Raw genomic sequence first — 11,495 nt, forward strand, 5'->3', positions numbered from 1 at the left:
TCACAGGACTTTCCAATTGGCTCCACTGGACTTTTCACGGCTTCACTCACCAGGACTTCCAATGCAGCCGGCTTCACTCACTGACTTTCCCGTGCCAAGCTCCTTGCTCGGACTTTTCCCAATCAGATTAATCAGGTCAACCAAGTCAACCCTGATTTGTCTGAGTTAATTCAATATCTGATTGAAACTTAAATACGTGTCAACATCAAAACAACATCCGTGTCAGACTGTATCAACAATCTCCCCCTTTTTGTTGTTTGACAACACGATTTAAGTTTAGATCAGAAATGCTTTCATATCCATAATTTTAGGGAAATCGGGATCCTCCCCCTAAGACGGATATATCTCAAATATCTTCTCCCCTTTTTTTCATATTGAGTTTACAATTCGTCTCTAAACTTCAAATACTCTCTCCCCCTTTGTCAAACACCGAAAAGGTATATATATAAAAAAAAATATGAGGACTGACAAACACCTCCCCCTTAAACCCATATCATAATCCACAAAAAGAAGTAAGATATGATAGAACTCAAGCAATGTCATATACATAGCATGAAAAAGATATCATAGGAGTACAAAACGCATGAAAATAAACATAATGTCTAAAGTAGCAACCATCCAGGACAGGTAATCAACATCGTATCTAGAACAAAGTAGCACAATCAACAATCAATCACATAATCAAAATCAACTCGCATCCTCATCATGAGGAGCAGTGTCATCAGCAACAGGATAAGAGAATCCCTGAGGGGGTACGCCGCTGCCTGAAGATGGATCGTCTGTAGAAGGCTGAGGTGGTGGGTGGCTGGCCATCCATCCCATAAACGCCTGATGAGTAGCCAGCTGATGTCTCTGTAGGGTCTCAAAGCGTCGGTCAATGTGGAGACGTAGACCAACGAACTCAGCAGCCACCATCTCCTCGTGGCGATCAAATCGGTCCTCCAACTCCGCGATCTGCCAGCGCAGATCTGGATCCGCCTCGACAAGTGCAGCTGGAGCAGGAGCACGAGCACCCTGTCGTGGGAGTGGTAACTCACCCAGTGCCCTCCCATCCATCCACCTAATGGTCCCATCCTGACTGAGGATGCCAGATTTGGAAAACGCACGCTTCCCAAGTCGACAATCCTGGCGAACCATCTTCACCAACCTCCCCTTAGAGACATCTATACCCAAAGTCTCGAGCCAATCAGTAATGACATGCCCATAAGGCATATAGACATTGTCGCCGCTTGGCGTGCTATGGAATACGATGGATGCATAGATATTGGACATGATATCAAAATCTAGACGCCGACGTAACCCGTAAAGCATCAGACAGTGATACGGGCGAATCTCTGCCAACGATTTAGTGGTGATCGGTAGAAGACATTGTGTGACCACTTTAAAAAGGATATAGTCAGGAGGAGAAAGGCTAAGGGCTGGAAATGTGGGAAAGTCGTCATCCAACTCATCTAATCCATCCTGTCTGGGGTGTCCAAAGAAATACTCATAGATTGAGTCAGGTGAGGCATCGAGAGGAGGAGGCACGGGGTCTGGCAAATCAGGGTAGAAAGCGAGCAACCCCGTACTTACACGACAAGCCAAATAACCCAAGAAGTCAATCATATTGAAATCAACGTTTTGCTTAGCCACTCGGGTTCTATAATTACCATCCAAAGTCTGATGAAGATTATTATAGAATTCCGAGACTAAGTCAAGGTTGATGTCTCTCTCCAAATATACCAAGGTGTCAAGTTTGTAGTAGTCGATAGTTTCGGTTATGGACGGACAAAATTCGTTCATGTACTTCTTATCAACCGACCTACACGGGAGCAACTTGAAAGTCCTGTCCTTAAAGTTTTTCTCAAACTGTTGGTTCGGGAATCTCCCCGAACTGGATGGTTGAGGTCGGGAAGAGGTAGGAACCTTAGATTTGGACTTATCCGACTTAGAGGTACCCTCCCCTGCAGATTTCTTCCTAAGGATGGGAAATGGGACATGACCGGGGTACACATGGGAGCACAAGACCACAACAGATGAGTACCGACCCAAAAACGCAAATGCAGTGAGAAAAAAAAATGCTAAGGATGAATAGAATGGGAAGAGGAAGTTACCTTGGAGGCATTACTTCGTTCGTCGGAGAAAGAAACGAGGGTCGGCCGGCGCTGGGAAGAAGAAACGAGAGAAGCGGAGAGGTAGGGTTCGCGTGAGACGCCAAAGAGTGGGAGGTTTTAAGAGGGTAGGTGACCAACCCGATCGGACGGCCGTCCGATCAGGAGAAGGATTGAACGATCAGATCCTTGGATCGGAGATAGCGGATCGGTCCCTGGACCGATCAGGCATCCTTCAGATCGGTCCCGGGACCGTTCAAAACGCGAACAGAACCTATCGAAATTTCCTGATCGGTCGGCAGACCGATCAGGAAACCTCCTGATCGGTCCGCAAACTCTCTGTTCGATATCTGAACGGTCTGCAGACCGTTCAGATATGATTGTCGCAAGAGAGCCCCTGACCGGACTGTGGACCGATCAGGGAGTCTCCTGACCGGTCCAGCGACCGATCAGTGTCTGATACTTCAGACTTCTGATATCTGAAACTCGTATCAAAAGTCCTAAATTTTGTTCCAACAACTTCCTAGGATCCTAGAAGCCCATAGATTATAGTTAGTGATATCAGATGGATAATTCCTAATGATTTGCTCTCAAGAATTGAACTCATTCAAGGCTTAGAAATTCAAAATTTAAACCTTCTCGATTCTTAGCTTCAAAATCAGTGAATCTCCACAAACTTAGGAAATTGCTGAAACTACAATCTGTAGTGAAGCAAAGTCCCAAAACTGACATAGGCTACCTATAACCTATTCCAAAATTCGTCCTCTCTATGATTAGTTTCAAGTTTGTCAAAATAAGTCTTAGTTCCTAATACTTCTTTATCAACTTGTCCTAACATCAATCAAAGTCATGAAATGTATCAAGCAGAAAGTATCAACCAAACACATTAACTATGTTAGACAATTTCTAGACAAAAGTCCAACCAAGATTCCTTGGTTGGAATGTATGAGTAAGATCTAGGAACCAAATACACATGAATTGTGTAATGGTGTTCCCCAAACTCAATTAATGTCTCTTCAACCTAATTATTCAAGGGATGCATGATACATTTTGAATAATTTGGTTGATCCTAGCATCTCACCCCATTTCTAGCAAACAAAAACATTTTGTTAAACCTTATAGTGTATGTGAGATGTTCCCAAGTTGCCCAAATTTTTGTCCCAATTACTCTTGTCATCTTAATAGTCCTTATTGATCATGGTGAAACTCTAATGACCTAAGGAGCCAAACACATTCCCAACTCCCTCCTTAAATGACTAAATTCATTTTCCGGAAGGGGTTTGGTGAAAATATCAGCTAGGTTTGACTTTGACTCAACATATGTGAGTGCAATGTCTCCCCTAGCTACATGATCTCTAATGAAGTGATGACGCACTTCAATGTGTTTTGTCCTTGAATGATGGACTGGATTTTTAGTTAGGTTAATCGTGCTAATGTTATCACATAGCACTTGTACACCCTTGTAAGAAAATCCATAATCCTCTAAGGTGTGTATCATCCACAACAATTGCGATACACTCTCTCCCATGGCAATATATTCACCTCGGTCGTGGAGAGAGCAACACAATGTTGCTTCCGACTTGACCAACTAACTAAAGATGACCCTAAAAATTGGCAACCCCCACTCGTACTTTTCCGATCCAATTTGCACCCAGCATAATCGGAATCGGTATAACCTATCAAGTCAAAAGACTCGGTACGAGGATACCAAAGACCTACTCTTATTGTGCCCTTAAGATATCTCAAAATTCTTTTAACTGCAATTAAATGAGATTCCTTTGCACAGACTTGATACCTAGCGCACATGCCCACAGCAAAAAGTATATCGGCTCGCTGTGAGATATAGAAGACTACCGATCATGCTTCTATATTGCGTTAGATCAACTGGTTTTCCACTCTCATCATTGTCAAGGCGAGTGTTTGTCGCCATTGGAGTGGACACTTCCTTAGAGTCACTCATATTGAATTTTCTGAGCATCTCTTGAGTGTATTTTGCTTGATGGACATAAATACCATCTCTAGTTTGTTTGATTTCGAGTCCAAGGAAGAAAGTCAATTCTCCCACTAGACTCATCTCAAACTCACTCTCCATGTGAGTGATGAACTCATTTAAATAGCCCTTGTTGTTTGAGCCACAAATTATGTCATCGACATATACTTGGGCTACAAAAATATTTTCACCATCTCTACGTAGAAATAGTGTTGGGTCTATTTGTCCTCTAACAAAGCCCTTCTCTAGTAGATATGTTGACAACCTTTCGTACCAAGCTCGTGGTGCTTGTTTAAGCCCATAAAGTGCTTTCTTGAGCTTGTACACGTGATTTGGAGATTCGGTATTCACAAATCCCGGTGGTTGTTCAACATAAACTTCTTCCTTAATGAGACCATTTAAGAAGGCCGATTTTACATCCATTTGATAGAGCTTGAAACCTCTATGTGCAGCAAAAGCTAGCATTAAGCGAATGGACTCTAATCGGGCCACTGGAGCATATGTCTCATCATAATCAAGGCCTTCAACTTGACTATAGCCCTTGGCTACAAGTCTTGCCTTGTTTCTAACTACCTCTCCCTTTTGGTTCAATTTGTTCTTGAAGACCCATTTGGTTCCAATAATGGTGGTCTTCTTAGGTCTGGGAACCAAGTCCCATACTTGGCTCCTTTCAAATTGACCTAATTCGTCTTGCATAGCTATGATCCACTCAGGATCATGCAATGCCTCATCAATTAATCTAGGTTCAATTTCTGAGATCAAGGCGACCTCATTGGACTCATTTCTAAAGAATGACCTAGTCCTAACCCCTTGATGGATGTCTCCCACAATCTGGTCTTGGGGGTGACTAGTGTCTAACCTAGACTGCCTTGGTGCTGATGGTGCCTCATGAGTGGTCTCACTTGGCACAGACAAGGACTCAATATCAGACAATGGATCCACCTGAGTTCTTTGTTGTCCTTGCTCATCATTATCAGAGTCAATTTCGACTCTTTCGATGTTTTGGTCATTCAAACTTTGCCTTCTAAGTTCGAATTGAATTTGTTCTACATCCCTTGATTGATCATTTAAATTAGGGATTTCTTCAAAAGCTACATCAGAGGACTCTTCAATCAATTTAGTCCTACTGTTGTAGTGAGTGAATACCCGACCAGTATCCCTTCATCAGCCTTAGCCGTGAACTTCCCAAGATGATCCTTTGTGTTCAAGATAAACACCTTACAACCAAACACCCTAAGATGTTTAATTGTAGGTGGTTTCCCAAACCAAAGTTCATGAGGGGTCTTTCCTAAAAATCTGTGTATCAGGACTCGATTTTGCACATAGCAAGCTGTACTCACAGCTTCGGCCCATAAGTAGCTCGGCAAAGAGTACTCATGAAGCATGCTTCGTGCAGCTTCCTGTAGGACTCGGTTCTTTCTCTCCACAACCCCATTTTGCTGTGGGGTCCTTGGAGTAGAGAACTCATGTCTATAACCCTTCTCTTGACAAAACTCTAAAAACCTATGGTTTTGGAATTCACCACCATGATCACTCCTAATGGTTTTAATTGTGGTTGATTTTTCATTTTCCGTTCTTCTACAAAAAGAAATGAAAATATCTATGGTTTGGTCCTTATGTTTCAAAAAGAAGGTCCAAGTATATCTAGTGAAATCATCAATAATCACAAGACAATATCTACTTCCATTCAAAGATATTACACTACTGCAATCAAATAGGTCCATGTGCAATAAGTCTAACGGAGTAGAAGTACTTACAATGCTTTTACCTTTATGAACCGCTTTTGTTTGCTTACCCTTTTGACATGCATCACATAGTTTGTTCTTTTGATATTTGATGCTTGGTAAGCCTCGCACTAATCCTTTGTTTGCTAGCTTCCGGATGTTCTTCATGTTTACATGTGCCAACCTTCTATGCCATAGCCAAGACTCTTCTTCTTTTGACATGAAACACTTAATCAAAGCATTAGTAGCACTTTTAAATGATACTTGATAAATATTGTCTACCCTTGTGCCTACTAGTACTGTGTCAAGTGTGTCAATGTTTTTAACCAAACATTGACTTGAATGAAATTCAATTGTGTAACCCGTATCACACAATTGACTGACACTTAGGAGATTAAAAGTCATTCCCTTGACTAGAAGGACATTCTTGATATGAAGGCATTCGGATATATGAATGTCTCCAACTCCTATTACCTTAAGACTACCATTGTTACCAAAGGACACATTACCTCTACTTTTGTTTTGAAGAGAAGCAAATAGAGATTTGTCCCCGGTCATGTGCTTGGAGCATCCACTATCAACAAACCAAGTTGATAGGTGCTCCCCCTCGATCAATGCCTACAAGATACGAAAGATAGATGTTTTAGGTACCCAAATCTTGGGACCTAATGCATCTACAAGAAGTGACCTAGGAACCCATGCTTTGGTCATACCCTTCCTAGTTCCATGAACCCTAGAATCATTTGATCTATGGTATTGGGTCCTAGACACTAATGAGATAAAACTCGATTCTTTGGGTTGATAACCTATCCCGGCTTTGTTGTAGACTGCCCTTTGGGCATTTAAGATCATGTCTAATGTCTTAGAGCTAGTTGAGAATTTCTCAAGCATTTTCTTGAGCTTCTCAACCTCACTCTTCAAAGCCTTGTTCTCATCTTCAAGAAGCTCTAGATGAAGGTCATCAACCTCATCTTCCCTAAGAGCCTTTAGCATTTCTACTTCTTCTTTTAACAATTTATTTTCTGTTTTCGACTTTTTAAGCAATGTAGATAAATGAGTAATAGTCTTATAACATTTTTCTACATGAGAAGAGGTTACCTCTTCATCATCCGAGGATGATGAGGCCGCGTTTGAAGCATCACTTGAGTTGCCATCGCTTCCGGAGTCCTCCCTTGCCATGAGTGCTAAATGGCGAGTGCTCTTCTCCTTCTTCTCTTCTTCCTCGGATGAGCTTGAAGATGACTCATCCCAAGTGGCCTTAAGGGCCTTCTTCTTTTTGCTTCTTTCTTCTTTCTTCTTGGCTCGTTCTTCCTTCTTCTTGGCTCGTTCTTCCTTCTTGAGCTTAGGACACTCACTTCGGTAGTGCCCTTTCTTACTACATTCATAGCACGTAACGTTAGATTTATCTATGTTCGGATCATTAGGTTTACCTTTGTATCTTCGGCTTCTTCTCATGATCCTCCTCACGAAATTCGCCATTTCGCTTGATGACGATGATTCGCCTTCGTCATCGGACTCGGAGGAAGAGGTGGATGAGGAGATCTCCTTTTCTTTCTTCTTTTCCTTCTTCCTTCTCCCATCCTTGCTCCTTTCTCCTGCAACAAGAGCAATACCTTTCTCCTTTTGGCCTTTGTTAGCAAGTTCATGTAATTCCATTTCACAGAAAAATTCATCTAACTTGACAATTGAAAGATCCTTGGATACCTTGTAGGCATCTACCATAGATGACCACAAGGCATTCCTAGGAAAAGCTTTAAGTGCATACCTTACAAGATCGCGGTTTTCTACATGTTCATCTATGGAATGGAGACCGTTAATGATCTCTTTAAACCTACCATGAAGTTCACTTACATTCTCATTTTCCTTCATGGTGAGGTTCTGGAGTTGGTTGAGGAACAAGTCTCTCTTGGCAATTCGAGAGTCCCGAGTTCCTTCTTGAAGCTCAATGAGCTTGTTCCATAGATCTCTTGCACTAGTAAAAGGACCTACCTTGACTAGTTGGTCCTTGGCGATTCCACATTGCAAGGTGACCATGGCCTTGGCATCGGCTTGTGCTTTGCGGAGTTGTTCGGTAGACCACCTTGACGATTCGAGCTCCTTACCTTCCTCATCTCTTGGTGGTGTGTAGCCTTCCTTGACTGAGAACCACATGGCAATGTCCGTCTTTAGGTAATACTCCATGCGTCCCTTCCAGTACTGGAAATCTGCCCCTTCAAAGTAAGGTGGTCGATTTGTGCTAAAACCTTCCCTCATGGCCATCTCTTTGCTCTTAGGTTGTTAAGCCGGATGAAGAGCTCCAAGCTCTGATACCACTTGTTAGGATCCTGGATGGCTAGAGGGGGGTGAATAGCCTCTTCAAAAGCTAAAACTCAAAGATAAAACTCACACGAGTGGTTAGCGCAGCGGAAAACAAGTTAAGAACAGAATAAGAATAAGAGAAGAACCAAAGCAAACCACAGTGACTCAAGTGTTTACGAGGTTCGGGGATAACTTGCCCCTACTCCTCGGTGTCCGTAAGGTGGACAAGCCGATCTTCGGTAGATCAACCCCGGTGAACACCCGGCTATGAACTTTCTCCTTCTCGGTGGAGTGACCTCTCAACAAAATCTCAACAGGTATGTAGAATATAGCACAAGACTTACTGAGCTTGGTGACTTAGGAGAATGAAAATTAAGCTTACAGTCACGCGAAGGTCAGTGAAACAGAGAGCAAGTCGAGACAGCCGCTTCTCAGCCCCGAGCGTCAAAGCTTTTTTCTCTGCCATCTCTGCCTTTCGCCCGCAACGGATCCCTGCCAAACTGCAGCAAATCTCTGCATCCAGCCATAGCATCGCCAATCACGCTTCTTTCTCATCTGATCATCTGAGCTCACACCAATGGAATTCTGGTCTTCACTGGTGTCTCTGAGCTCCACCCAATCACCATGAGTTGAGCTGATCGATGCCAGATCACCGCCAGATCGCAGCCACGATTTTGCTGCTTTAACAGGTTTACAGCAAAAGTCTCTCTGGTATCCTCTACTAATGAAGCTCAATTTGAAATCAACCAATTGCAAATTACCAGTAACCTGCACCTCAAAATCTTGCAGCAGATGGTTAGAAATATTTAGGCAAAAGCAACTTTGAATCAGAAAGAATCAGAGAAAGTGCATGCAAAACAGACTATAATATGGATCGGTCTGCAGACCGATCCATACGCTCACAAGCCTGATCGGTCTCCGGACCGATCAGGCATAATCTGACCGGCCCCGAGACCGGTCAAGATCGATACAGTAGCGCAGTATGCTACTGAGTTCTCACTGATCGGTCGGCGGACCGATCAGTAACAACACAGTATGCTACTGAGTGTTTACTGATCGGTCCGTAGACCGATCAGGGCACACTTAGTGTCACTGGATCGGTCTGCCGACCGATCACCCGTGCCACTTGTGCCACTGGATCGGTCTGATGATTTAAGAGGCAAGCTTCCAAGCTTGCTACCCTTAATCCTGACAGTCCGAGACCGAGCTACCGAGCTCTTCTCCGACTATACATGCCAAGTTTCCATACTTGATCTCCCATACCGTCCCACCCTCGTCCATCCTGATCCATCCTGCTTCACCACTGTGATTCCTTTCAATTGCACGGCTTCACCCTCAACCCGTGACTTCTCATTCTTCCTCACACCGTGACCTTGCTCACTCACTCCGGCTTCCTTTCTCACCTTACCGACTTCCCAACTCGACTTCAATTGCCCGGTCTTCACTCACCAATCTTCCAATCACCGTGACGCTTCTTCCTCACCACTCCATATTGCGCTTTCCTCTCAGGACAATCTGCGCTCACCCACAATTGACTTCTCTGCCCGGCTTCACTCCACAGACTTTCGTGCGCCAAGCTCTGCTCGTACTTTTCCCAATCAGATTAATCGGTCAACCAAGTCAACCCACGTACTAGTTAATTCAATATCTCGATTGAAACTTAAATCGTTGTCAACATCAAAACAACATCCGGTCGGGATCGTATCAACAATTATGTTTCAGCCTTCTATGTTAGCTTTATGATTAGTTGTATGCTATGCCATGACTTGTTCAAGATGCCATGTTTCATAGTGATGCCATGCATGCGCTTGCAGTCTGCAAAATATTTTTCAATAGCATGTTTTCAAATCATAACCGCATCGTATGCATGATTTTGTGAGGTAGATGGTTTCATACTAGTAAGCTTGACTTTCTTATACCCCGTGTAAAAGAAAAGTGGATTAGCAGTGGAGGCTGGAGGTCAATGCAGATGAGGATGTGTGTGTGTGGAACTGGAATGAAAGATCTCAGGGATCTAACAAGTTTTAATTATGCATTAGAACTCGTTAGCATTTACGTTCAGCACTTTCAGCTTATTAGTTTTGATACTTTCATTTTCACGCAATTTAGATTTGGAACGCATTGAACTATGAAAGAATGTTTTAAAATGTCAGTAATCATGTTAGAATGTTATTACATGTTGTTAGAATAGTTTATTATGCAGTAGGTAGTCGTTAGATTGTATTTTGGCACGCCAAAGTGCTGAAGTCTGATTTTCCGGGCGAAATCAGACTCTGATCGGTCTCCAGACCGATCAGAGCCTGATCGTGCCACTGGATCGGTCTGCCGACCGATCCAGCTGGGGACAGAATCGTAGCAGGTCTGATCGATCCGTGGATCGATCAGCAGCTAGCTGGGAAGTAAATTATGAGTCCCTAGCTAAGTTGAGATGTTTAGTTTCCCCTCTTTAGCACATGTACACCAGCAAAGGAGGTCTTTAGACCTTTCTTATCAGCTGTCTTAGTTATAGTAGAGAAAAATTTTAATTAGCCCAGCTTTCCGCACAGTATAGTTTAGCACAGTACAACTGTAGCGATTCGCCTTATAGCCTAGTAGTAGAAGGCGGGTCGTTACACTAAGTCATATGTGTGTCCTGCAAACTTGCACAACTCAAATACACATATTAAATACAAGAGTAAATCTAACTTAAATCCTTTGTCCAAACATCAAAACTTATGGTCACACTGGACCCTCAAGATTGCTTCTAACAATCTCTCCCTTTTTATGTTTGACAATACGTTTAAGTTAGGAAAAATATAATAGCAATCAACCATGCTAATAAACCATGCAACATACATTGGAACCTATCATAAGGCTCCCTCTACATCTATACTCTCCATTGTGCTAGGAATTTTACCGCAAATATATTTAAGATTTTCCACTTAAACCTTACTTCTCTCCCTTTGACTAATATCAAAAAGCTTCTAACAATATCTCAATTGTTGAAACTTATCATCTAAACTGACCCTAAACTCGTGTATTTATCTCCCAAGGATCTTATACATCTATACAAGTTGTCTCGGTCAAACCCAATGCTAAAAAATAGTTTTAAACTTGTACCAGTCGACTGTCCTTGTCCCCAGTCAACTACCCTTATCAAAATAAACTCATAAAATCATGTTGTGCTTGATGAATACTATTACCAGTCAACTTGTAACTGAGCCAATCGACTAGCACATGTTTTCAGCCCAAAACAGTATTTCTGACCCAACTTCAGAAATACACTAAAATTCTACAAATATCTAAAAATCTCTAGTTTTATGGAGAGGTCTGTTTTACCCGTGCTTACTTGGAAAAAATATATTTAAAAATATATTTATCACTGATCCCAATATTGACACAAAACCCAAAACT

The 11,495-nt window shown here is 42.5% G+C and overlaps 1 protein-coding gene across 1 annotated transcript; it reads right to left on the minus strand.

The window, feature by feature from the left end:
* Window positions 1-604: 604 nt before the first annotated feature.
* LOC122031008 lies at window positions 605-2,179 on the minus strand. Its single transcript, XM_042590052.1, has 2 exons — window positions 2,094-2,179; window positions 605-1,957 (listed from the first exon to the last, which is right to left on the minus strand). The coding sequence occupies exons 1-2, from the start codon at window positions 2,102-2,104 to the stop codon at window positions 688-690; spliced, it is 1,281 nt and encodes a 426-aa protein (XP_042445986.1). The 5' UTR covers window positions 2,105-2,179; the 3' UTR covers window positions 605-687.
* Window positions 2,180-11,495: the final 9,316 nt, after the last annotated feature.

Source organism: Zingiber officinale, chromosome 11A (assembly GCF_018446385.1).
Source record: "Zingiber officinale cultivar Zhangliang chromosome 11A, Zo_v1.1, whole genome shotgun sequence".
Lineage (NCBI taxonomy): Eukaryota > Viridiplantae > Streptophyta > Magnoliopsida > Zingiberales > Zingiberaceae > Zingiber > Zingiber officinale.